Source organism: Hippopotamus amphibius, chromosome 6 (assembly GCF_030028045.1).
Source record: "Hippopotamus amphibius kiboko isolate mHipAmp2 chromosome 6, mHipAmp2.hap2, whole genome shotgun sequence".
In the NCBI taxonomy this organism is placed as follows: domain Eukaryota; kingdom Metazoa; phylum Chordata; class Mammalia; order Artiodactyla; family Hippopotamidae; genus Hippopotamus; species Hippopotamus amphibius.
In genome coordinates this window covers 168,473,758-168,500,957 of record NC_080191.1, presented here as the reverse complement: position 1 = coordinate 168,500,957, position 27,200 = coordinate 168,473,758, and the positions used below count along the sequence as shown (strand labels likewise).

The window sequence follows — 27,200 nt, the reverse complement described above, 5'->3', positions numbered from 1 at the left end:
TTGTTGCACATACGACTTGCACAAGCAGGAAATCAATGTTTGAAGTGACTCAAGTTCATTTATAATAACCACAAAGGGCTGCTGAACTATTGAAACTCACTTATGTGTGAGAATCCACTCATTTTCAACAGGGATAAATTGAGAATCGAAGATAATCGAAGGGAGTTTCCCTTCTGATTCAGTGTCTCTGCAGAGACTGCCAGACTTCTATTTTCACAACCCTCAGCCTTATGCAAACTGCTTTAATGTCCTTGTGGAAGGAGTTGATGCAGAGAACGGGAGAGAGGGAGGGGCAGGGTTGCAAGCTTGCCTTGGAACAATTTTTCTACCAGTAACACATCGTTGGCCAAAGGGTGAAAAGAAAACCGAAACAGAAACCCACCCACTCACACCTCTCTCTCCCCAGAGAGGGGTGGAGCCGGAAAGCAGAAAGCTACTACTCCCAGGTTTGTTCCTGAGTGTGGGTTTGGGGGGCTTGGAACTACATTTGTTGAATCACAATAAATCAAGTATTACGCAACATCATGAATGAGGAACACTCTGTATTGCTATTTGGAAACTGGATAGGAGGCTTCCAGTCTCAAAATCAATGCAACTTTCTCCAAGGGTCAGCTATTCAGAGAGTCTTGGCGTCAACAGGTCTCAGCTACATGTGGATTCAGGAGGATCTGACCAGTCTTCCAGACACTAACATTTCCACTGTGGTGACGAAGTGATGCGGGGAGTTTGGCTGGGTTGTGTGGTTCCCTGAAGTGTGTGGGTGGAATGGTTTCTGTAGTTAGAGGGCAGGGACTGGGCTGACTCATCTTTGCAACCCCCTCACTCGGGAGCAGCAGCCAACACCTGCCCCACCCTTCACCACCATCATCAGTCCCCCTCACCTCCCTCGGTTCCTCTGAATCTGGATCCCATGATCGTGTCTCATCAGCATCCTCGACTCCCGTTTCTCCTTGCCCTTCTCACTGACCTAGCCTCATAATCCCGCAGCATGGACCAGTTATGTATCTAGATTCTCACCTGCACTGTCCAGTCGTTGGGGAAAAATTGTTCAGTTGTGAAAACAGGTACCCCACAAAATAGCAGGCAAGGAACTCGCAGCCTTCGCTCATTTGCTTCCTCTGCAGGACAGGAATTATTGCCCCCATTAACCAGATAAGAAAACGGAGGCTCAGTTAGTTCTTTTTCAGTGGTAGATTTGAGGAGCATCTTGGGGGGAACAGAATTATTTATACCTTACTTATTTGTCAGCTAAGAATAGTTGCTGCTATTTTAATTTTATAACCTCAGTGTCTTTTTGACGCCCCACCCATCTTGATCAAATTATCACTTCATTTGGGCAAGACTTTTTGGAGCCCATGAGAAGAATGACAATAGAAACCAAAAGTGTTTGTCCTCCTTGAATCTCTGAAGGTGACAAAATCTGGAAGAGGAGATGAGGGTGACGTCCCAAGTTTCCGAAGGAGCTCAAGGAATAAGGCAGCAGGTTTCTTTATATCATCTACTATTGTCATTGTCACTAGAACATAAAGTTCATTGACTCTAATTTTATGCATTAGTTTTATCTTTAACCACTCAGCTCCAAGAGAATGCCAGACACTGTCTGCTAATTCTCTTCCATGGGTCTTCTCCGTATCTTACTTCTGGAGATGATGTTCAGGTTTTTTAAAGACACCCTGTTTCCAAGTTGAGAAACGGGAGAAGCCACGTTCTGATGTATTCCTTCGCCCATCTGTGAGCACTGCCTTCCCAGAGCCTTGCCAGCTACAGCATGGCTTGTCAGCAGTCCTTTGGGTGTTTCCCAGAGTTCACTCCAATTCAGTAGAGTCAGCAGTGAGGGGTAGCACGCGGCCGGGGCTTAGCGGGGAACGCAGAGATGGGTGGGTGATACGGTCCCAGCTCTTCCTGACCCAAACTTGCTGCGACTGACTTTCAGCCAGTCCACTTCAGTGTCTTCACGTGCACCAGCAGGGAGTGGACTTCTCTTGCTGTTCAGAGGGGCCTATGGGCCAGACCAGCATCAGCAGCAACTCCTGGAAGCAGAGTGGCGGGCCCCACCCTAGACAGGATCACTCAGAAGCTGCAGGTCAACAAGATTCCCAGGGAGTTTACAAGCACACCAACGTTTGAGAAGAACTGGGTTCCAAAATACACACTAACAACCCTCATCCTCCCCTCGCCCCGGGAACGAATAAAAGGGGAGGAGACGTGCGTTGGATGCCCGACTCCGAAGAGATTTCATCTCCGACTCGGGCAAGCCGCCACCTCCCTGCGCATCACAGCGCCGAGGCGGTTCTCCCGATCCACGAGAACGGAGCTAAAACGCCCAACAGCCACACGACTCTCCCCCGACGTTTCTAGCCGTAAAGGGAGAAACAGAAGCCAGGCCGCCAAGGGTGGAGCGGGGTCACTGTTTTCACTTTAATTTATGGGAAAATTTAAATACAAGTCTAGGTGGAACTTTTAAACGCTTTTTAAAAAATTATTTAAAAAAAAAACAAAGCATTTAAGTCAGATCCCTTCGGCTTTCCTCGCCACCTTGCCAAGCTCTTTCCATTCCGAGCTGCCATCCGGGCGGGGGCTCTGCTCACGCGTTCACAGGTCGGAAAGGCCAAGTAAACGAAAAGCTGTCTGGTGGCCGGGCGTGACGGCGGCGAGGCCACCCTTGAGGCCACCGGCCGAACACGAGCGCCAGGAAGCGCCGCCGCAACACCCTCCGCCCGGGTCTCCGCCCGGGCCTCCGCCCGCTTCCGATGGAGGAAGCCGGCCGGCGGGGCTCGTCTCGCGACTGTGCACGGCCACGTTTTCCACGCCTCCTGCTTCCGCACCGGACACTAAAGGCCGAAGCACACACTTGGAAGGTACCATTCTTTTCATCGACCCACCTGATACAAATTTGAGATATTCAGAGGAATATATATTGAAAATAAAGCTCCCAGACCACTTTACATTTATTTCCTATCAGAGTGGCAAATGGGAGGTACCTAAGTGGCGATTTGAAGCAAATTATTCCGTGTCTCCTCAACGTCGGGCCTTAACTACTTGGGCTCGCCTACACGTCACTTCCGGAGATGGCGCTCATAACATCCGGAAAAAGCCCGGCGTGGGTGCCGCGGGGACGTTTCCTGCGCCGGCTGCGCGGCCATGGGTCGGAGGCGAGTGCCGGAGGCCGGGCCCCTCGGCCGGGCCCTTATCCGCCAGCAAGTTCAGCGGAGCCGTAGCCATCGGCACACCGACTCCTGGGTGAGACAGACCTTGTCTCCTTTCTCAGTCTGTTTAGTTGTGAGAGTCTGAAAGCTGTGACGCTTGGAGCCAGAGGTCCCGGACACACTTTCCAGAGGAAATGATGTCAAACAGGGTTTCTGAGGACGAGTACAGCCGTCCCCCGGTAGCGGCGGGCAGCGGTCCTAGGACCCCCACCCCACCCCCCGCAGGTACCAGATGCTCAGGTCCCTCGGAGGCGACCTGGCCGATCAACAGGCCCTCCTTCTGGCAAGGCATGGGGCCCGGAGGTGGAGACTGACGTGGTGATGAGGTTGGAAGGAGGTCTTGAATGCCAGGGGACAAGCTTGGCCCTTGCCCTGTAAGCCGTGGAAGTGTCTGGAAGTTTCTGCACAGGAAAGACATGAGAACTGTTTTCTATATTCGTTTGTTCAAAGAATTGACTGCCCAAGAGCCGCTGGTTGGTACCAGAAGTACAAAATGACTCAGGTTCCTGCTTCACCCTTTTTATTCCCTGGTGGTTTCACTCAAAGCTGAGCAACTTATCTCCAAAGTTTGACGGGCCTAATAGTTCCCTGGGCCGGGGAAGGATCATGATTTTAGGATCCTTGAAAAGCGGGTGAAGTAGTTTGACTTGTGTTTGTCATTTTGATACTCATTTCCCTGTGTATTTGAGAACTCACGAAGTGCTCATTAACGATTTGTGTGAAGTCAAAGGTGATTCTCATTACCCGTGTGCACACCACACCCTCTACCTTCCACCTGTGTAATCTGCAGAGTAAACAGCCTGCAGAGCTTATCGATATTCATCAGGTCAGAGTTACTCTGGATATTAGATTATCAGTAATTTTAATTGATTTTGGAGCAATTTGTTAATGTACCCGCCAGGAAGTAGGGGGAAGATTTGGTTATGGAATTCTAAAGAACTGGGTTCTAATCCTTTTTCTGATGTTTGCTGATTCGGTGGCCTTGGGCAAACCACCTATCATGTAACTTTCCGTTTTTTCGTTTGTTTGTAGCTGTGTATAGCTTAGGATGCTGTATGCAGCATATATAGCATATAGCTTAGGGTGGTGCTTGTCTTATCAAACCATCGGTTGTTTCTGGAAATCAGTTCAGTAGGTCGCAACTAGCCAGGTTTTTCACCCTGCAGAATAGAATTCAAGCAGATACCAGTGTGTATGGCATGTGATAAGGTAGCTTTGTTTCAGGATTCCTTTGTTTCCATTTTACTGTACTGTATGGTACACGGTTGTATCACTAAGTGTCTCACAGCATTTGGGTCACTGTGTGAAATGTATTTCTTACTGCAGGTCTCCAACAAAAAAATTTGACTAACAGTGGCTGCCAGGACCAGAGTGTATGGTATATGAGGTCAGATTCTTGTCTCTACCACATATCAGCTTGCAGATACAGGCAGATTATTTTATCTAATTTAATCCTGTTTCCTCATCAGTAGAATAGAGATACAGTAAAATTTATCTCAAAAGATTTTGACAATTAAATGAGAAAATAAATGGAGAGTAACTATCATGAGGTGAGAAAGTGCTCATTTAAATGGTAACTGTTATTAGTATTGACTCTAAAGGGGCTGACAGCACCCTCGAGACCCTAGAATAGTTCCTTGGGAGTCTGGCACTTGTTTGGATGTCAGGAGCAGAAGAGCAGCTGTGTTAGCACCCTGCGTTTTATTTGTAGTTGCACACGAGTGAACTCAACGATGGCTATGATTGGGGTCGTCTTAATCTTCAGTCCGTGACTGAACAGAGCTCTCTGGATGACTTCCTTGCCACTGCAGAACTTGCAGGAACAGAGTTTGTTGCTGGTAAGTTGCTGCTGAGTGCCTACAACACATTTCTGTCTTTGCGGACTATATACAAACAAATAAGTCTACTTGGAAGTGTTTTGCCCATCCTACAAAACTCATAAAGGAGCTGTCTTTAACCCAAAGGCAGATATCTTGGAAGCAGTGTGAGGAGGTCCAGAGGAACTCAGCTGGGAGGTATAGAAGGTGCCACAGTTTTAACATTCAGCTCTAACAGACGCTTAAGGCTATCTGTCATCGTAGCAAATTCAGGAAACTTAGTCTCATGAGGAAAGAGACCAGTTAACATTATGGTGGACAATTCCAGCATTTTCCAGAAAAGGTTTTCTGATACCATTGTTACAAGCAAAATCCTGGGCCTGCTGCTGTTACTTAGGCAATTTGAATTGTATCTTAAAGCACTTGTCAACACGTTATAGTTAATTTTTCCATGCGTATAATTTGTTTCAGTCACTGCTTTCCCTTTTTTTCATTTTGTTTTTGTTTGTGGGTTGTTTTTTGTTTGTTTGTTTGTTTTTTGGTTTTTTGGTTTGTATTTTGCATGTGTCTTCTAAGCACTTAGAAAAGTACCTGGTACAGAGATAGCATTATAAACTATCATTTCTATTGCTCTTCTGTAATTATAAGTGTTATTATGTTGTGTAGTAAATTCATTCATTTGTTCAAAATCCTTTTATTGAGTCCCAGCTACTCTCAAGTATTATACTGGCTACTGAACGTATTGTGTTGAATGAGACAGATTTTGTTTCTGCAAAATTTTGTCTTAGGTGCTATAAAAGAAGTCTGTAGCAGAGAATGGGGTCATAAAAGATGGAGTTGGTGTTCATTTCTATCTGAAGGAAAAGTAGGGCCAGGCAGGGAAAGCTTTACCCAGGGGCTAAGTCTTGAAAGATGAGTAGATGTTAGCAGGACAGGTGAGACGACACAGGACGTTATACACAGGCAGGCGGAACACGTCAAGCTACGATCTGAGCAGCAGCCTACTTTGTTCAGAAAATGGTTAGAAGTTTCACCTCGCTGGTGCTTAAAGTACATGGGGACAGGATGTGATTAACAAACACGAGGGAGGAGGGCAAGGGCCAGGAGAGAATAAGGGCTTTAAAGGCGTCTTTAGAGGGATATAAGCAAGTATGAAACATTTTTTGAAAGATCGCTGGTGGATTTCAAGGAAGAAAGACTCCTTTAGAAACTATTGCTTTAGTCCAGCAAGAGAGTCAGGGCAGAACTGAAATAGTAGTAGTAGAAGAATGGAGGAAAGAATAGGAACATTTTTAGTGGCCTAGAATAAACCAGACTCTGTGGAGGGGATGGAGCAAGTGAAGACTGAGGAGTGTCTTTTCGCATGTTAACGAGGGCCCCGAAATAGCTTCAGGATGGGGTTGGTCTTGTGAGCAATGTAAGCATGGTTAGACGTTTGGAATTTTCCACCCCACTGGGGAAAAGAGAGGAGCTGGAGAGTACGTTCATGCCTACATAATGAATATCCGTAAGCCTTTCACAAATCGGTAAGAATTCCTCATTGAAATTAATTTCATGCCTTTTTTCCCTTTCCTTTCATAATGTAGAAGTGATAGAATTTTGTCTCAATTCTCTGTGGCCTTCAGACCGCACTTGTCTCCTGGACACACAGGGACAGGGATTCTTAACCTGGAGGCTGCAAGTTTCAGCTGTCTGTGAACCCCTCAGATTGCAGGCACCGTTGTGTGTGTGTGTGTGTGTGTGTGTGTGTGTGTGTGTGTGTGTGTGTGTGTGTGCGCGCGCGCGCGCGCGCGTGGGGCGGGTGGGGGTGCATAGCGCATTTTTGAATCGAGTTAGCTCGGTGCCTTTTAAGCTGGTTCTCCTGTGGATCCCTGACATTACAGAGGAGAGCAGGATGATGAGGAGTGCTGAGTGTTCACTGGGAACTCTTTACCTTTAAAGGGTGGCACAGGCGGTATTCACGTCTTACGTTCAGCAAGTCAGAGGAAGATGAGATATTGTGATATAATAAGAAATACAGGTATATTTGGTCTTCATCTCCGATTCTTTGATACAAGAGCTTCTAAAACCCTTGTAATTTCTTGAGTGATAGGGGTGAGAGAAGTGTTTTTTGTTATTCATAATAAGCCCCTTTCAGCCTTACGAGAGTTTATGCTAATGAAGTGTGACTGGTGAGCCCCTAGGTAATTTTCTTTGTGGGGGCTGCTTGCCACAGGAAGCAGCCCTGTAATTTGAGGGTTGGGACTTTAAGAAACTCCTCCCTCAACCTCTGGGGATGGGGGATGTCCTGGCGGTCGAGTTAATCACCAGCGGCCAGTGACGTAACCTGTGGGGCCTCCATACAAACCCATTGGAGACCTGGCATCTGGGGGCGGGGGGTGGTCACTTGATGGTTAGTGTCAGAACAGAAGGGAATTGTAGGACACCCAGTTGATGTCTGGGGAGTTGGAGAACTGCTTGTTGGTTGGAAAACCCACATGTTTGGTGTCAGCAGTGTTGGTAGTAAGAGCAGTTCAGAGACCGGTGGCTGCAGTCGTGTGTGATTACCTCCAGCAGCACTCCTAGCGTCACTGCTGAAGAATGAGAGAGGATAGTTGGCTCCGTGCGGTGGGTAAGGAGTTTGATATTTGGTCAGCGAGTGGTGGAATGGGTGTACCATGTGGTTTTAGCCAGATCGGGAGAGAAGTGAAGCGAGGAGCTGGGTGGTGCACTGGGAGAAGAGGGAAGAATCAAGGGGCTGGAGGCATTCTCAGAGGTTGGACCAAGCAGAGTGGGAACACTGGGTGGCAGATCACTGCTGGGAGGAGGAGTTAATGTGAGAGGATTATCAGGCACGGGGCTGGAGGGGCATATGTCCTGACTGTTGGTTGAGGATGACGTGGATGAGAATGGTGACTGAACTGGCGGTACTCTAGGTGACTGGACTGTGCAGTATTTGTGGTCCAGTGAGGGTAGCAGATTGCAGTCTTTGCTTTTTAAAGGTCAAGAGGAACACTGCTGAAGGTGTCCTGTTATCCTTGGATAGGACCTCCCCTTGGCATTTTGGTAAGAAGCTTAGCTGGCTTCTCAGGGGCTTATCTCAGGGGAGTCCCCTGCGCAGGAGGCTAGGCGGCTTTGTGTGGTTGCAGAGAGGCCTGCAGCAGAGGCCTCGGCTCCACACACAGGCTGGGAGATTGTTTTCATTATACAGCTCAATTGTGGATGTTCAGAAATATTATATATAGATTATAGCTGTGTAGCAGCTCACCAGTTCTACCTGGAGTGAGCCTCCTTGCGAGTCTGCTTCCCCCTTCACTCCCGTTGGCTTACAATTATTCTCCATATGCAAAATGAGGAGGTTGGTTGTCATGAATGTTTATTGTCTCTTCCCACTCTTATTGCTTCTGTTTCCAGGAAATGCATTTAGCATGTGGATTTTTGTAAAATCAGTACTTGGGAAAGTGGTTGAACTTTTGAAAGTTTTAGTAAAGATGTTTTCTTGTATTCTTTTCTGGGGGGTAGAAAACTTCCTTTGGAAATTGTAATTAAGGCTGGGGAATCTATCTAAATCAAGAAAGCTTAAATTCTGTTTTAGGTGCTCGTATTTTTAGTTTTCTAAGTAATGACCAACATTCACTCTCTATACTTCCTCTTAAATAACTACTTTTTTCTTCCCCCTATGAACAGAGAAGCTTAATATTAAATTTGTGCCTCCTGAGGCTAGAACTGGACTATTGTCTTTTGAGGAGAATCAGAGAATTAAGAAACTCCATGAAGAAAACAAACAGTTCTTGTGTATACCAAGGAGGTGAGTTGAATAAGAACATAGGACACTAAAAGGCATAACAAGGCCACTAAATATAAAATTTTTTATTTGGTGTTCACTTTTTTCTGCTTTCTTTTCTCAGCTGCCATTATTAAATTCAAATCTCCTATATTGGTAACTCGTGTGGAATTTTCTTTTTCCCTTGTGATTGTTTCAGACCAAAGTGGGACCAAAAAACTAGCCCAGAAGAACTCAGACAGGCAGAGAAAGATAACTTTCTAGATTGGCGACGTCAGCTTGTCCGGTGAGTGTTAGTCTACAGGAAGATTTGCCTTGAAATTTTGAGTTAGGCATTTTAGTGTGCTTGCATTGCTTTTTGCGTTTTGAAGGCTTTGTTCTTTTAAAAGAGAGGTGGTCGAGTTCATCTTATAAGTGCACGTTGGTGTGTGTGCAGACAGCATTGCTGTGTGTGTGCAGACAGCATTGCTGTGTGCACACGCGTCCTCGCACAAAGGTGGTGGGTCACTTGCTCCATTCCTGGCCTTTTCTCCTTCTCATACCCTTCGCTAGCCACTAGTCGCCCTGAAGTGGATCACTGCTCTCTGGAGCTTTCTTCCAGGAAGGGGTGTCTGGGAGAAGTGTCACCTTGTGTGAAAAACAAATTTCCAGGGCTTAAAAAGCTTAGGTATAAAATTTGAATATAATTTGCCTGTTGACTCAGCAGAAAATATATAAAAATCACTTGACAGTTAATGCTTGTGTACTTATTTTTGAATGCAGTGAATTTGAGTGTTTATACTACGTGAACCCTGCTATTATAATCTGGCAGAGGTATAAACGTCTCATTCTAAAACCAGGTTGGAAGAGGAACAAAACCTGATATTGACTCCATTTGAAAGAAATTTGGACTTTTGGCGCCAGCTCTGGAGGGTGATTGAGAGAAGGTAGGCTACCATTTTCTTTTTGTGTGAGGACAGTGTGGTGGTGGTGGTGGTGGTGGTATATTAGATTGGGAAGTTATATGTTTGTGAGCCCAGGGAGGGGTTGAGGGGACAGGATCAAGTTATGCAAAGGGCTACTGAGAATTATTATAAAAACTGAAAATATGGTACTGTACTTCTTTTTAAAATATAGGGGGTTTGGGCTTCCTAGGTGGCACAGTGGTTAAGAATCCGCCTGCCAATGCAGAGGTCACGGGTTCGATCCTAGCTCCAGGAAGATCCCACATGCCACAGAGCAACTAAGCCCGTGTGCCAAAAAAATAAAATAAAATAAAAAAAAAAATAAAATAAAATATAGGGGGTTTTTGTTATTAGATAAACATTGATAAGCTTGTAAGAGTGGCGACTATTTTCTGTAAAATGAGTTCTGAAGCACCTATAGTTATTTCAGGAAATGTATATGAATTCCTACTGGTAATGTGGAAAATATGGGTGTGTTGAGGGGTAGGTGTCTGCTTGCAAAGAGCAGATATGTTATGGGGGGAGGCCAAGCAAAGGGCCAAGCACCAGGGGCACACAGATGGATGAAGTGCAGTCCTTGCACCAAGGTATTAGTCAAATTCAAGGTGGGTCGTGGGCTGAGTCAGAGCAGAGGGAGGAGCAGTTAGTAGTATCGGGGGAAATTAAAGAGTGATTTGTTTTAATTGGGCTTTGAAAAGAAGAGAATGACTTTGGTAAGTTGAGGATGGGAGATTTTTCAGTCTTTTCCATATCCTGATTCTTAGAAGTTGATGAATCAACTTTCTCCAATCTTACCTCTTTGTTATAGCTAAAAGGTTTTTCCTTTTGTCACAGAGTATGTGAATTATTTATAAGGACTCCATAAATCAACCTTATTTGAAATGATGCTTTTAACATGGAGCCTTTAGGATGCGGATTTGTTTGTTTAATCCATAAAATACACCCAGTAAGAACATTAGGAAACAGAGTGCTTTAACTGGGATTCTTAGGAAAGAATATTAGCACATTTAGCATCATTACTAAGAAAAAGGACTTGGATTAAATTGGTATAAGTTACATTTTTTTTTTCAGGGTGATAAAAATGATCTGGAATTAGATAGTGGTGATGGTTGCACAACTTTGTGACTATACTAAAAACCATTGAATCGTACACTTTAAAAGATGGGTTTTATGATATGTGACTTGTCTCTCTCCCTAAGTCCCTTACGTGCCTGCCCCTGCATCCTGGGCGGAAGCAGCTGCCGGCCTCTGCGAGGAGGTCAGAGCAGCAAGGCACACAAGGCACATCTCTAAGCCTGAAAAGGGGAAGCGTGCTGCTGATTGCCAGGCTCCATGCAGGCTCGAGTGGGGCTTGAAAAGACCCAGTGTGGTTCTCCGAGGGAGCAGAGTGCGCCGATCTCTCCCGCAGTGCCTCATTAGCAGCTGGTGTGTGTGCAGCTGAAAGTGTCTGTGTTCTTATTTCCAGAGAGAAATGGTGACAGTGTGAGATATTGAAAGCTCAACCTTGAGGGAATGCCCCCATCTGCACACCTATAGTTTACTATTTCATTCTAGGTTTTCTCCTGCTTCCTTTATTGTCTGTCTTCCCTCTGCATTCCTTTTTTTTTTTTCCTACTTATTCTGGTTTCTGACTTTTGTGTAAGAGGCCTTCCTCAGATGTCAAGTGATGTTTGTTGTCTGTTCATATTTAAGAACAAAGCGTTACAGAGCGGATCGACAGCACTTTTGTTTGGGTGGAGTTTGCCCACTGGTGAACGTCACTGGACAGTGACTGAACAGGGATTTCAGTTTTCTGGAATACCCCCAAGATGTTAGTCTTTATGGGTGTTTTCCCTGGAATCAGTCAGTTTCCTAAAGTGAAGGACGATCTCCTGCCAGGAGCGAACGGGGCTGAGGTGGTGGTGTCATACAAGGGCTGGGCATTTCCACCGTTTGGGGTGTGGAATTCAGTTTTCCCCTCCTCTCCAGTACGGCTCCTTCCCACCTGCTCCTGTGCTTGAGGTCCCAGTTCAGGAGCCTCTTCGGTTCCTCTTCTCCACACTGAATCTGGCGGGCTGCCGTTGGGATGGGGGTTGAGGGGCGTGGCTGCCTGGCTGAGTGCGGCGGGGCCTGGACCTGATTGCTCCCTGTTCAGAGCGATTTCAGCCCCATACCGCACCCTTGCCTCAGAAGCTGGGGTGACGCTTCTCATCCTGAGCTTTCTCGGAGCGCTGGGGCATAAACAGGCTCGCTTCTCACTGGGCCAACACGTCTTAGTTGCTGTTCTTTCTCTTTGTCCTAATGAGTTCCAGCCTTCCCTTTCATTTTTTGTGGGTTTTTAGAGGGAACAGAGGTGACCATATGTGTTCTTCCCTTGCTTTTTATGCCCCTTAAATAAGCGTTCTGTTTGCCTGGGATGAGCCTGTACTGTTGAAACGTCTAGCTTCTGTTGGATTACAGCATTACTTGCTCTTTTACTTTATTATGTGATATTTCTCTGTATTTTTATAGGAGAGAAATGTTTCCGACTCAAGGAATATAGTTTATATCACATGGAAGTGGATCTGAGTTACATAGAAATATCAGAGTGACTACTGCCGTGTCTCTTAACAGGAAATATTTATTGATATGTTTTGTACAGCAGATGTCTCCTGTTTGGTAACAGGCTAGCTACGCCATCTGCCTCTTTAATTTCAAGAATAGTTACCAGAAAAGATTTGATGTATAATATGTCACTGAAATGGAGGAAACTGCCGAGGCACGGGGGGCAGAACACTGCATTCCAGTAAAACAAGCAGCTTCCGTTTTGTTGCATCAACCCTTCCCACTGCATAGGTGGCACTTTGCTCTGCATCTTAATTCAGCACACGGAACAAGCTGTCTTAAACCTGTCTTCTTTTCTTACTGGTGTGTGCAAGCTGGTCATTCTTTCTGCCTGTTTGGTAGGTAGACGTAATGTGTGTGGACCTTGTAATGTTAGTTCATTAGGCTTTGTTCATTTTTTGCAGTCATTTTTGCATTTATTATTAAATCCTCACAGTTGGAAGGTGGTAGCTATTACCTTAAAGAGGGACCCACTTAACTAGAGAACTTAAAAGCAATTTGTTATAAATTAGTGGGTCCATGAATTTGACTCACAAGATCATGCTGGAAATTTAACTGTTCTGAAGGAAAATGCACTTTGTCAAAAGCCCTGCCCTAAGTGGTAACGTCGATTTAATACATTTCCTTCGGTTGCATAGGAGTGACCTCAGGAAAAGCTGACCAGATAAGGATTTGGGGGGCACTGCTGGAAGGTGGTAGTACACCCGCAGCTTGTTTCCTTCCAATGGCAGCCACAGCTGGCCCTCGGAGCAGCTTTCCTGGCCACAGGGGCTGAAGGGAGGAAGGATGCTGCCAGAGAAGTGCAGTATTTATTCTTACAGTGCTGAGCTGCTGGAGTCCCCACTGCATCTGTGAGGGATTCGAGGGGCTTGCTGTCCGCCTCAGCAAGTTTACATCTTGCTACATCCTCTTACACGTGATGGAAGGAGTTGGACTCATCGGTCTTGCTTCATTACGGCAACTTAAGTTGATATTTTGCTGTTTTGTATTTTTGCCATTTTAAACACATTCTTGAAACTGGTGGGTGATGATTTGCTAGCTGTACACTTTCTCTTGTCAGCCCTAGGTTTAAATAAGATAGAGGCTGTGATGGTGGCAGCTGTGAGCAGGTGATGTATGAGGGTTTTTTGAGGCCTTACTTACACAAGTGTACACTAGGTACTGAGTATACAGTAGACCTCAGCTTGGATTGAAGTCTGTGGGATACTCTTTGATCTCTCCGGGAGAGTCTACTAGAAGATACAGTTAAAGGTTTTCATGGTGAAGCATCATCAGAGCCTGTGAGCTCTGGTCCAGGGTGCCTGAGTTCTCATTCTGGCTCCCTCACTTAGCTGGCGACCTTGAGTAAACCACTTAGCTGTTCTAAACTTTAGTTTCTTCATATGTAAACTGGGGATAATTGTAGCTTAAAAAGTTAAATGCATTAGTGTTTAATGTATGGAAAGTGTTTGCTACTATTTCCTTTTACTCCACAGTGATCAGTGTATCTCACATTTTTTTTCAGTGATGTCGTCGTCCAGATAGTAGATGCTCGAAATCCGCTCCTGTTTAGGTGCGAGGATTTGGTGAGTAAAACGTGACATGATTCAGACTTAAAGTCCTTGGGCAGCGTGGGAGGACCGCATCACTGATAGCAGTGACCCTAGGCAGGCCTTCTGCACCCTCCTCTAGCTTTGTTTAATCAAGCCTCCCCCGCCTCCCAAGGTCAGGAGTTTGCATTGTGGGACCCTTTAGGTAGTTGTTTTCTTCAAACAATTGTTTCCATCCGCAGGAAGGCACAGACACTTGAACTTCCTGCTGTTAGTTTAGAAGCCACTTTGTTAATAGGCATTTGCCAATGTTTCTCATTTTTTAAGAGTCACTAGTTGAAATAGCATTTTGCCTACTTTAGCATGTGCCTAGTCCCTGCACGTATCCATCCCACTAAGCTCTCTCTTCTCACACCATAGTTATTATCTCCTGTGGCATTTTACAAATGCACTAAGTTCGTAAAACACCATAGGGGGTAATCATTAAGATGTGAGGATCACAAGAAATAATGTGGTACAGGCTTTCAAGTGATAAGACACTGAACACACATGAAGTATTGCTATTTTTGTTTGAGGACCACAGTAGGAATAATACTGATTGTTTTAGAATCCACTGATGAATAACAGTCTTAATGGAGAAACTATTATTAATTCAGCTTTCATACTTCTAGGATATTTCTTAATGGAGAGCTGTGCTTGGGAATTAATTTAATCACTGGGTCTTATTTTCCTTTTAGACTTCAAAAACATTTTTTATATTAAAAAGTAAGATTATTATCAGCTGTCATCACTTGGCTTGAAAATAGTCCCTGCTGGCTAACGAATCTAGTCATACTGTTCTTTAACTTTGCTGGAAAGAAACAATTCAGGGTTGTTAAAGAGAGGAACTATATGATTTAAAGAAATAAGGACCTGTTATACTTAACCTGGGCAGGAAAGCATGTTTTTTTACCCTTTCCAGTTTCTTTGTGAAGAGTATTTCTAAGTATATGTGACCTAACTTCTTTTCGAAGCTTGCTGAACGGATCCGTAGAATGTATCATGGTTAAAAACCTTTCAGTTAGGAGTAATTTCAAACTGGGGGCAGTAAAAACTTTAAGTCATAGCTGGGGGTCTTCAGTATAATCAGCTTAATTTTTCCCCTTTTGGAGAAATATCTAAATATCTTTATCTTGCCTAGGAATGTTACGTGAAAACAGTCGATGACAGCAAGGAGAATGTTATTCTGATAAATAAGGCAGACTTGTTGACTACTGAGCAGCGGAGTGCCTGGGCTGAGTTCTTCGAAAAGGAAAATGTGAAGGTCATTTTCTGGTCGGCTTTGGCTGAAGCCATTCAACTGATTCGTGACTCTAAGGTAAGCTGGGGGACTTCCTGAGGTTGGGTTTCAGGGAGGAGGATTTCGGTTTCTGATATGTGTGCTTTGTTTTTTCTTACTGTTGATGTGTGGGGTTTTATTTGTTTCTTTTTCCCTAAGTTCTGTGATAGTAGGGTGATCTATAGAAAAGTGAGTCACAAGGTTGCTTTCTCTGGTTGTTCAATAGTCTGCTACCCCAGGAGTCTGTGATATACTATAATTTTTAGTTTTTTTAAATTTTAGGCAGAAAATTGTATAGGAAGTTTCATAATGACCTTGTATGTAATTGCGTTTAAGAGAAATCAGAACAAAAAGTCAGGTACAACTGAATGTAGTAACTTCTCTGGACTTGATGAGAATCTCTTTTAACTTTGTTTTGAAAACAAAGAAATGATGTAGTCTTAAATTAAAATATACCGTGTTATTTTCTATATCTTCTAACCCAATTTTTACAGAAACAGTTTGAGGGTTATTTTCTAGTAAAAATTAATGATAACAAACTATGAGAAGAAATTAGTGGTAGAATCTTAGAGCTGGAAGAGACGTAAAGTCGTATCTTTTCCTAGCCTCCCCCCTTGCCTCTTCCCTCTGTTATCAGCATTTGCTGACTAGTTAGTGTGCTGAGCTGGGTGCTGGGAATACAACACCCGCTTGGTGAGCTCACAAGTCAGTGAGCGCCAGCTCTGTGAAGGGATTCCTCCCTCCAGCTCGCTGGCAAACAGGCACATACTCTCTGTGTGACTGCTTTAAGTGGCGGAGACCAGGGGTCTCATTCCTTTCATCTCCAGGGTGAGAAAGTTCTTCAGTCCAGTGACGCTAGGTCAGCTTCCCTACCTTTGACCTGAGGCCTCTTCCTTTCTCCTTGTGTTCTCTCGTCCACAGAAGAGATGTTTCCTGCTTTCCTGCTCCTTGCAGACGTGACCTCCAGAGCACTCGTCGCCCTGAGTGCCTGTCTGCCTGTGTCAGGGTGACACCTGAGATGGGTGGCGGCTGGTTGAGTCCAGTATTCCAGGCGCGGTTTGCCCAGGGCGTGCACTCTTACTTCTTGTGGTCAGAGTGCTCCCAGTACTTCAGCTTCTGTCCATTCACCCCCTCTCGAGGGAGCTTGTGCTCTTGGCTTATGATTGAACCTTATGATTGCACAGCCGCACCCCTCCGATGTTTAAACGACCAAACTTACTGACCAGGTCGCGTCCTGTCTTTACACGTGGGAAAAGGGTTTCAGTTTGTTTTTAGCTCAGCTTAGGACACTCCTGTTCCGCTTAAACATGAGTGACTTGGGAACAAGGTAGAATTCCGTTTGGATATGCCATTTGCTTTTCTCTTCTTCCAGCTTTGAATCATCTGCAGGTTGTGTGTTGGCCCTTCTATACGTTCTTTCTGGTCATTGATAACGCTGATGCATAGACGGGCTGAGGATCGAGCTCTGTGACCTTTTGCCCGGTACCAAGCATTTTAGTGTGCTGAATTCAGGTGTATTTGAAAGACTATAACAGTAGTTATTCTGTTCTTACTGTTGTTAATAAAAACTAACCCACAGAAAACTTATTCTTAGCCAGGCACGACTGTTCTGAGTACTCTCTGTGTTTCATTCATTTCATCTTGTCACCCTTAGGCAGTCTGGCCTCACGGTTTGTCCTCTTCACCATTGTTCCTGTTGTTTTAGATCTCTCCTGGCATTCGGTGTCTTGCTGCAGTTTTTCAGTAAATATTTATCACTATATCGCGCAGCCCTGATGCACCAACCCAGTAGCCCTATTAAAAATGGGAAAAGGATCAGTTTTTACATCTGTGGTATTCCCTGACCTGTCAACCAACGAGTAGATTCCAAAGGGAAATGGGATTTGTTTGCATGATCTGTTCTCAGGGAACTCTTGTTGCCTCCCGTTGCTGTCAGCTAATTTGTGGAATAGTTTCCCTGTCAGCCTCTGGATTAACAGTGCATGGTTTATGGAAGATATTCTTCCTTCCTTTTTAAAAGTTAAACCCCATTTTTATCCCTCCCAGGTCTTCTGAAATCTGTTATTCGTGATTTCGCAAGTCACCAGCTACCGTTGTGATATCATGTCTAATCTTTACATCTGTCATTTGAGTATCAAACACAAACTTATTAAACATAGATACTCACTGTTTTCTCACCTGAGGTTTGGTTCTTTCTCTACGGTCGCTTAACCTTTCTTATTTAAAAACAGAAAAAAGAAAAAAAGGACATTTTTTGACTTGAGTACTTCGGTTTTCTCTTGGCCATATGTTAAATGACATTGTGTTCCCCCAAAAGACCAACTTTTCCCTTCTTTTTATTTTTGGTGTCACTACTGCAAATTCCTTTTGTTGCCTTTATCATTTTTCCTGAACCCAAACAACTTCTAGCCTTAGTTTTCCTCATTCACATCCATTTTCAGTTCACATTATTTTTAAATGATAAGAGCAGAGGGACTTCTTTACATTTATTGCTCATTTATCATAGAAACTGCTTCCAATTCTTTTTAAGTTGCCAGGAATTACAGTGAAATCATACCTCTTTTCCTTGATATTTTTTTTTTTCGTATCTCTTTCCTAAAATATAGGATACCTGTTAACTGAGCTCATCATGCCCTCTCCTGAGGTGGCTACTCATTCTAGATTAGCTGGAAATGATAGAAGGTTTGCATCACTTCTAAATCCAAATCAATTCACCCTTGTTGATACGAATTGGTAATACTGTTAATTGCCGTATTTCTGCTTTGTTATCCATAGAAATTCATAAGGATTGACACACCCATGAAGCGTAAATGATTTTTACCTTTCTCTTTCCAAAGGAAATCATTGGTTGGTGAATAATTTCCACACACACAGTTGTTTTCTTGCTCTCATATTTCACACACAGGGACCTGTGCTCCACAGTGCTGTGATTTATTAAAGGCGGTTATAAAAAAAGAGCAGTTTCCTTAACTATGCAAACCACTGTCTTTGAAAATGCAAATACACAATGAAGCTCAAATTACAGATTATACCCCTCTTGCTTTGTGCAGAGAAGAGAATGTTAAATGTTTTATTGTTAGTGAGAAATGCTTTGTTTTGTTCTACAACCCACTGCAGAAAAATGTACTGCCAAGGAGTTCAGCTTGATATAGGCTTTTCTAAACCCTGCTTTCTTTTAATAGATAAAGGAGTTATCTATTAGAAAAGTAATACATGCTGTTTGCATAAAGTTCAAGTAATACAAAAGTGTGTAAAGTGAAGGTCCACCACTGCAGAGGGCACCACTGTGGATAGTTTGGTTACACCCTCGTTATCTCCTCCCTCTATTCACCTTTTCTGTTCTCCTTCATAATTCTCCCTGTCTTGTGTTCATCTTAGGTAACCAACTCTGAGTGTTTTCACCAGAGTGAAAAGTGCAGTTGTTACACACTTCTGAACTTTCGTGGTTTCTGTTATTTTATCAGGAAGAAGTAAACGAAGACACCGGAGAAGCCATCAGAGCTGAGTTTGAAAACTCCAGTTGTGACGAATCTGAAATTCTACACAAAGAGACTGAGCATCTTTCACTTAGTGAAGCTGCCAGGAGTGATGAAGATGACAGCGAGTATGAGGACTGCCCGGAGGAGGAGGAGCAGGAGGACTGGCAGACGTGTTCGGAAGAGGGCAGCGGCCCTGACGAGGAGGCCTGTGGCCAGGATTGGAAGGAAAGCTGTACTGTGAATTCTGAGGCTCAAGGAAGGAGAACCCCGCAGAAGAGGCAAATACACAATTTTAGCCACCTGGTATCAAAGCAGGAATTATTGGAGATCTTGAAGCAGATACACCCAGGGAAGAAGGTGAAGGATGGACAACTTACTGTTGGACTGGTAAGGTGAAATATGCCATAAAATTGTTACGTGAGGCTCTATATTCCGCATCCTTTGGTAGCTACGCTGGAACCCCAGAGACCAGTCAGGCTCTGGTGTCATCGGGAACACTGACGCCCTCTTGTTGCCCTCGGGCACTGTGGGAGCAGGCTATGTGTCAGGCAAAGCCCAACTCAGAGTGAACTTTCTCAAGGGTTGTATTGGTGACACCCTTGTTGGTGTTAATTACCTTCTGCGGTCTCCCAGTTCATGCCTGCCCTCATGTGACTCGCAGGAGACCCTCGGATGAGCGCTTTTAAGGTTGCCCTCAGACTTCCGGTCCATGTTCTTACCTTGAGATAGGCTTTTTAGATGGGGTGGGCTTTTGGCATCCTGTGATCCTTGCCAGCTTACAGCATAAACATTCCCTCTGACTCCTTCTAGGTGGGCTACCCGAATGTGGGTAAGAGTTCAACGATCAACACCATCATGGGCGACAAGAAGGTGTCTGTGTCTGCCACGCCGGGTCACACCAAGCACTTTCAGGTATCTCCACAGCGCCGGCCTCTGTATTTCCTTCTCAGCCACTTCCTCCCTCTGGGTATTTTCTGAAGTTCTTCGCCACTCACGTGCTGCTCTGCTCTCCCTTCCTGTGCTGTATGCTTACTTGTCTTTCAGACGCTCTATGTGGAACCTGGCCTCTGCTTATGTGACTGCCCAGGCCTGGTGATGCCATCCTTCGTCTCTACCAAAGCTGAGATGATCTGCAGTGGAATCCTCCCGATTGACCAGATGAGAGACCACGTCCCGCCTGTATCACTAATATCCTTTGTGCTGTGCCAAAATGATGGCTGTTTATGTGCGTTTTAGGGCTTAAGAAAAATCCTGGGTAGTTAGGGGAGGAAAAAATAATCGCTCCTTACGTAGTTGTAAGGATTAGAAGCAAAGACTTTGTGTTTTATCATCTTACAAATCTACAGTGTCTTTAAGTAAACGTTATCTTTAAGGTCTGTTTTAGAAATAATATTTTAATATTTTTAAAGGATACATTTGGAAGTGATCATTGGTGCATAAGGCTTTGTTTAAAAGAGGGGAGAAAAGTCTTTTTAAATTAATGAATAATCGTACTTCTTTGGAGAGGTGAAAAGTTTTTTTGTCATAGAGGTGCTGAAATACCCTGTTCTTAGAAGACGCCGTGGGGAGGAGGTAGGGGTCAGTTCAAAGAAATTAATTCCTTGACAGGCTTACATTTGCCAGCATATTCCGAGACATGTTTTAGAAGCTACATACGGCATTGACATTGTAAAGCCGAGAGAAGACGAAGACCCCCAGCGACCTCCAACAGCAGAAGAGCTGTTGACGGCTTATGGATGTGAGTTGTGATTTATTTGAAAACATGAACAAAAATTAACAGTATAGTTACTGAGAGGAATACTCTACAAAGGTACAGATTCATAATTTTTCCTTAGCATTTGTCATGTCATCTTTCAGGGTTGATGTTTTTGTTGTCCTGTTGGGCTTGCCCACAGAGTGGCCTCCAGGTAGCTGACTTGGCAGTGTGTTCAGGGTCCAGCAGTGAAGGAGGAAGAGCAGGCTGCTGCCCGAGTGGTACTTTACTGCAGCATTAAGTGCTCTCTAGAGTTAGAGAAGCAGATGCTCGGATCCCTTGCCTCTTCCCCAGGTCTTCATCCTAGCAGTCAGTGTCTGGGAGATGTGACTTCCCAGGCTCTTCTGGTCTCAGGCCTGTTCCTATAGGAGGCCCAGGACCCAAATGTAGACACAGGGCTTTGATCTGAGGCTACGTTGGCTTTTTCGTTTTCCGTGTGGGACTTGTCTTTGTCATTTCTCCAACTGTTTGTGATTTATTTACTTTAAACACAAACTTTAAAGGTAATCTGGAGAGACCTGTATCTCCCTAAAGAAATAGCAGTGTTGAAAAAAGTTTCCATGTATGTGTGGCTTTCTTAAAAGGAATTGCCCCCAGCTGGGAAAGAGTTCAGGTTATTTGAATATTTACTGACAGAGAAAGATGATTTGATATAAACCACACTTAAATCAGACCTTGAATTTACCTTAGTTGAGCGACTTTAAAGAGGATGAATATGAAGCACTTGTGGTGAGACTGGTATAGTCACAAAATCATAGGACCAGAAGGGGCCTTAAGGATTCCCCCATTTCTCATCCCCCTTTTCTTAAGACAAGTAATCTGAAATCAGAGCATGAAATGACTTGCCCAAGGTGTGGTGTCTGGTCAGTGGCATAGCTTCAGTGAGAACCCAGATTTCCTAATCTAGACCTCTCCAGTGTGCTAGCCTGAAAGATGGGAAAAGGTAGACTTTGTACCAAACTTTGCATCTGGTTTAATTTCCAGATAAAACTGAGAGTAATGTGAATCTTCTAAGACTTTTCATCTAGTTCTCTCTGATAAAATCAAAGAGAGTAAGGACAAAGCCAGTTGGTAAAAACAGATGACTAAACATTCTTAAGATATTAGTGAAATTCAGCATCTGTCCATATATTTGTTAGCCATTTTATCTTCTGAGAGTCACTTTTTTCTATGCATCGTTTGTTTTTGTCTTAACGATTTGTAGGAGTTCTTTGTTACCTGTGCTGCCAATTTTTTCCCCAGTGTTTATTTATGGTTTCTTTAGCCCTGTAGAAGTTAACGATTTATTGACAACATAGGGCTTCCCTGGTGGCGCAGCAGTTGAGAATCCGCCTGCCAATGCAGGGGACACGGGTTTGAGCCCTGGGCCAGGAAGATCCCACATGCCGCGGAGTCGCTAAGGCCATGCGAGACAACTACCTGAAGCCCTTGCGCCTGGAGCCCGTGCTCTGCAACAAGAGAAGCCACAGCAATGAGAAGCCTGCACACCACAATGAAGAGTAGTCCCCGCTCCCCACAACTAAAGCAAGTCCGCATGCAGCAACCCAACACAGCCAATAAATAAATAAATATTAAAAAAAAAAAATATTGACAACATAGCATTGTACAAGTAACCTCCTTGAATTAGTGTTTAAAATCAAAGAGACGGAAGAAATGACTGGAGTAGAGATTGAATGTGCCTGTCACAGCATGTTGCTAAGTGGTTGTCAAAAGATCGGATGTAAAAATATAGTCTGTTCTCCTGAATTATCAGATGTTTTTGTAATGCTAACCAAAATATTCTCTACATTGTTAACTGATTTTTTTTTTTTTAAGGTTGAGTGGACAGTGTAGTAACAGAAAAGGCTAGGTTTCTGTCTCCTCGGTTGTCTTTGTTGTGATGTCTTCTGACTTAGGTTTTACTAAATTCATTTCTCCTCACAGATATGCGAGGATTCAGGACAGCACATGGACAGCCAGACCAGCCTCGATCTGCACGCTACATCCTGAAGGATTATGTCAATGTAAGCGAACCCTGCTGCTTGTTCCTCTGAAATAAGTAGGTCTTTCTCCACAGTGTATGTTTAGGGTAATGGCAACCAGCTGGGTTATAAAGGAGATATTTTCTCATTGATATTGTGCTATACCTGGAATTATATTCTTGACCCAGGGGAGCTACTGGCATCATATACATCATAGACGTGACATAATATGAAAGAGATGAAGATCTCTGAATACCTGTTATCAGTGAAGGTGATAAGTGTATGTCTCCAGTTTTTCCATCTCCTCCAGGCCTTCGGTGTTTCTCTTGCAGCTATATCATAGTATTCCTTGTCGTGTAGCTGTTTGTGTGCCCATCTCCCAGCACTTGTCCGGTAACAGTAATAATCATAGCTAACATGTATTGCAAGCTGGCCCTGCTGGGAATAGTTCTAAATGTTTTATGTTTGTCATCTAATTAAAAACATGTAAGCCTGTAAGGTATTATTCTCCTGTCAGAACTGAGGACATGTTAAGTTTTGGGTTTTTCTCATCAGTAAAATAGGAACTAATAGTACCTCTCTCTCGAGATTGTTACGGGACATAAATGAGAAGAGCATATGTGTGTGGAGACGTGCACACACCTACACACGCACACGTCACTCAGTTCAGTGCCTGGCGCATAATTAGCCCCAGTAGTTTTTACTTATTAAGCTACTTCTTTCCACAAGAAAGCATTCCAGGGGCCTCAGGGGTTGTGAGGATTTCATTTTTATCCCCTCCTCTTCTCAGTACATCATCAGCGGAGCTTTGGGAGTGTAGAAATAAAAGAGGGCAGCCATATTCTCTTTGCTTTAATTTGGGAAGAAAATAGTTAATACAGTATTTGTATAGATGAATTATTTATTCATTTACCCCTTGTAAAACTGTGGAGGATGGGGGAGATGAGTGAAAAACAACCACAGTTTTTAGAATGTTTATGGCGGGAAGAGGCAACTTGGCACCCCGTGGACCACGCGGCAGGCCCCGCGCCCCGCTGGTGCAGCCACCCTGGGCGACTGCGTCTTGGCTTTGTATTGGAAAATATTCATCTTACGTATAATCACATACCTGTACTGAAGAGGTAAAAGGTGGCACAGAGAAGAAAGATTTCGTTCTCGTGTGGGAGCTGCGGGAAGATCTAGCCTCTAGAACACGAAGGATCGTCCTCAGGGTGTTCGTTGGGACTCTTCAGCTGTAGTGACCCAAACTCCTCTCGGCTATCAAAGGCAGAAAGTTCCGTCAGAGTGTGCCCCGTGGAGAGGCCTCCTCTGAGGACTTTCACACAGATGGCACTGAGGATACGCTGTTTCCATGCTTGTGGTCTTTGCAGGGTAAACTCCTGTACTGTCAGCCCCCGCCTGGAAGCGATCCTGTGACCTTTCAGTATCAACACCATCGACTCCTAGAGAAAAAAGTGAATGGTGGGGAAATAAAAGTGCACCGGGGCAGAAATAGAAAAGCAAATCAGATTGAAAATGTAGTGGACAAAACTTTTTTCCATCAAGTAAGTTTTAAAGTTTTTCTTTAACTTCTGATCTAACACATTTTGTATAACAGCTTTATTGAAATATTTGCATACCATAAAATGTAGCCTTTTAAAATATATGATTCTGTAGTTTATAGTATATTCGCAGAGTTGTGTAACTGTCACCACTGTCGAATTTTAGGATGTTTTTATCACTCTAAAAAGTACCATTTAGCAGTCACTACCCAGATTTGTCTGTTCTGGACGTTTCATGTAAATGGAATCATACACTAAGTGGTCCTTCGTGACTGGCTTCTTCAGCTTAGCCTGAAGGCTTCAAGGCTTATCCATGTATCAGTACTTTCTTCCTTTTTATTGCCAAATAATATTCCATTGAATGGATACACCACATTTTGTTTATCCATTTGTCAGTTGATGGACATTTGGGTTGTTTCTACTTTTTGTCTATTATGAGTTATACTGCTGTGAACATTCATGTGTAAGTTTTTGTGTGGACATCTATTTCATTTCTCTTGGCTGTATACTTAGAGGTAGGATTGCTGGGTCATGTGGGAACTCCACGTTTAACAGTTGAGCTACTGCCAAACTTTCCAAAAGTGGCTGCACCATTTTACATCCCCTCAGCAATGTATGAGGGTTCTAATTTCTCCACATCCTTGGCAGGCTACAGAAAGGAAGTGATATTTAAGCTAGACTTTAAGGAACAAATAAAAACGTGTCAGTTGGAAGAAGTGGTGAGGGCCAGATTTCCAGGCAGAACAAGCAGCATAAACAAAGGCAGAAAGCTATGGGAGCGTGGGCTTTATCAGTACAGAGCCCATGCTGTAGGTGGCCTTGTGTGCCATCTGAGGGAATATGAACTTGAGTCTCAAGGCTACAGGGGACCATCAGACATCTGTGAGGACAGGACTGGAGAGATGCATAGTAGAGAACTCGAGAGAACTCGGATGGAACTGTGGACACTGGATTCAAGGAGTCTTGCAGTGGTCCAGTGAAAGCAGATGAACACCTAGGTTAGAGCAGTGGGGATGGAGAAGAGGGGAAAGATGTACAAAGTTCTAGAGACTGGAACCCACAGAACTTAGTGCCTGACTATATGGGGTAGATAAGGAAGATAGAGTGTGTGCCATCTGGGGGCTGGGCAGATTCTTGCACCACTGGCTGAAATGCAATGGAGAGTCAGCTTCTCACTAACTTGAGGTTTCGACGGGTTGAATTTTAATATCAACATAGAGATTTCCAGAAAGTAGACGGTATTAGGAGTCTAGTTATGTATGGTGTTTGAAGCCATGGACTAAACAAAGTTGAGGACATAGAGAATGAATTGAAGACAAAACAATGAGAAACTTATTTAAGGAATGGGGAGAGAGAGGACCAGTGAGAGATGGAAGTCTACTGTCTTGGAGTTCTCCATAAGCAGTCCTGTGCATATCCTCTAAAGGAGACCGCTGACATTGCAAATAATATTTTCTCTTATTTCCTAGGAAAATGTGAGAGCTTTGACCAAAGGAGTCCAGGCTGTGATGGGCTACAAGCCTGGGAGTGGCCTGGTGCCGGCGGCCACTGTGAGCTCTGAGAGGGGGGCTGGCAAGCCCTGGAAAAAACATGGCAATAGAAATAAAAAAGAGAAAAGTCGCAGACTCTTTAGGCACCTGGATACGTGAACTTGGGCTGCAACAGAAAAGGCCTGTGCATTGTGCATCTGTAGTGCTCTAGGGTGGGCCCTTGTCATGCACACCCAGCAGCCGATACCAAGACCGAGGGGCTCCTCAGAGCACCCGCTCTGACCAGCAGTCGTCTCGGAGCCCCAGAAACCTGCTCCTGTGGGAGGCCGAATCTAAGATGAGGGGATGAATGATGTATATTTACATATACACAAGTGCACAGCAGTTTGTATATTTGGAAAATTTTGAAAAGATATTAAAATTAAATGGCCAGTTAAGGATTTTTTTATTGGTTCACGTAGACACACTGCTATTTAGACATTTCATGTTCTTTAAACGATTTAAATTTGCTAAAACATGACTGGGATTTTAGATGGATTTTTGAGTACATGATTAGATTTGTGATTCTCAGCCTCACACACATACCCACACACACCCCCTGAGGCGGCCGAAGCATATCAGGCTGGAATGGGGGCTGGCGTGGTAACTGGAACAGGGGCTTTTAGGAGCCCCTGAAGGGCATAATCCTCTGTTGAGGCCCGTGAGCCGCCACCCCAGCGGGGAGCGTGTGTTCTCTGTAGCGGAACCCACAGGGAGCGAGGGAGGGGCAGCTCAGCAGCTAGTCCTTGTTTCAGGTGTAGGGGTCCTTGAGGCCCTCGCACTTAGGACCCTCGGGAGTAAGGCAAGGGCAGTGGACATTTTCCAGTCACCTTTATAAGACACTGGCCGCTTCAGCCTCTCCTTCACCTTTGTCTCTTTTTCTCTGAGCCTCATTAGTCCCTTAATTCAGATCCTCATCTTGTTTTGTGTCATAGACGTTTTTGAAATCTAAAGGAAGTTACGGATGCTTCCTCCAGAAAAATGCACGTTCCCAGCTACACAGCTTTGCAAAGTGTGTCAGAAGATTCACAGGCCCCCCACGTTCACGAATGCACAGTTAAGAAGCCTTGCCTTTGACTATAATATATTTGGTATGTTTGAAAATGTGTTGTATGTGGGGAATAAAAATTTTTATTCATTCATTACTTTAACAGATATTCATTGACCAACTTTTTATTTTGATAAAGTCCAGATGTATCTGTTTGTTTGTTTGTTTGTTTTTTGGTTTCTTGTGCTTTTGGTGTTATAATTAAAGTATTGCCAACTACAAGGTTACTAAAGATTTACTCATATGTTTTCCCAAGAGTTTTAGGGTTTTAGCTCTTAATTTTGGGTCTCTGGACCAGAGTTCATTTTTGTATACGGTGTGAGGTAGGGGAGAAACCAGCTTCACTCTTGTGCACGTGGATATCCAGTAGTCCCAGCACCATCTGTTGGAAAGACTAGTCCTTCCCCATTGAATTATTTTGATACCCTTGTCAAAAGTCAAACGTAAATGTGAGGGCTTCTTTTTGGATGTATGCCTTTGCTATTTAACATTCATGATTGTGTAACAGTTGTCAAGAGTATCTGACTCTGTTTTCTAGCAAGTACTGCTGGTAAGAGATGATGTCTGTGCAGAGGCCCAACCCGCGCCACATCCCTCAGCCTAATTGGAGTTTGCCTGCTGCCCAGTGCATGGTTCCTGGGCAAGTGGACTGCTTTCCACAAGCCCTGTGTTTCCTGCTTTTGCACATGAGGACTTTGCCCTGCACCCTGGGAGTTTGCTCAGCCTGCA

At 44.2% G+C, this 27,200-nt stretch overlaps 1 protein-coding gene across 6 annotated transcripts; it reads left to right on the top strand.

Annotated features, from left to right (window-relative positions):
• The first annotated feature begins 3,079 nt into the window (after positions 1-3,079).
• Positions 3,080-26,561, top strand: LSG1 (large 60S subunit nuclear export GTPase 1). 6 transcript variants are annotated; one of them, XM_057739003.1, is made up of 15 exons: positions 3,081-3,240; positions 4,918-5,044; positions 8,005-8,068; positions 8,690-8,810; positions 8,986-9,072; positions 9,626-9,712; positions 13,818-13,878; positions 15,023-15,199; positions 18,625-19,026; positions 19,450-19,551; positions 19,684-19,829; positions 20,256-20,377; positions 22,316-22,395; positions 23,724-23,897; positions 25,364-26,561. In XM_057739003.1, the coding sequence occupies exons 2-15, from the start codon at positions 4,997-4,999 to the stop codon at positions 25,541-25,543; spliced, it is 1,851 nt and encodes a 616-aa protein (XP_057594986.1). In that variant the 5' UTR covers positions 3,081-3,240; positions 4,918-4,996; the 3' UTR covers positions 25,544-26,561. The 6 variants fall into 6 exon arrangements, with proteins under 6 accessions (XP_057594983.1, XP_057594986.1, XP_057594984.1 ...); XM_057739001.1 differs by lacking the exon at positions 8,005-8,068 and adding an exon at positions 4,533-4,593 and having other exon boundaries at positions 3,128-3,240; XM_057739005.1 differs by lacking the exon at positions 3,081-3,240 and adding an exon at positions 3,307-3,679.
• Positions 26,562-27,200: the final 639 nt, after the last annotated feature.

Coding starts and splice junctions, on each gene's coding strand:
- LSG1 (XM_057738999.1), top strand. CDS start 3,551: ATGCCAGGGGACAAGCTTGGCCCTTGCCCTGTAAGCCGTGGAAGTGTC. Junction 3,680..4,917: donor TGACTGCCCAAGAGCCGCTG/GTTGGTACCAGA, acceptor TTTTATTTGTAG/TTGCACACGAGTGAACTCAA. Junction 5,045..8,689: donor AGGAACAGAGTTTGTTGCTG/GTAAGTTGCTGC, acceptor CCCTATGAACAG/AGAAGCTTAATATTAAATTT.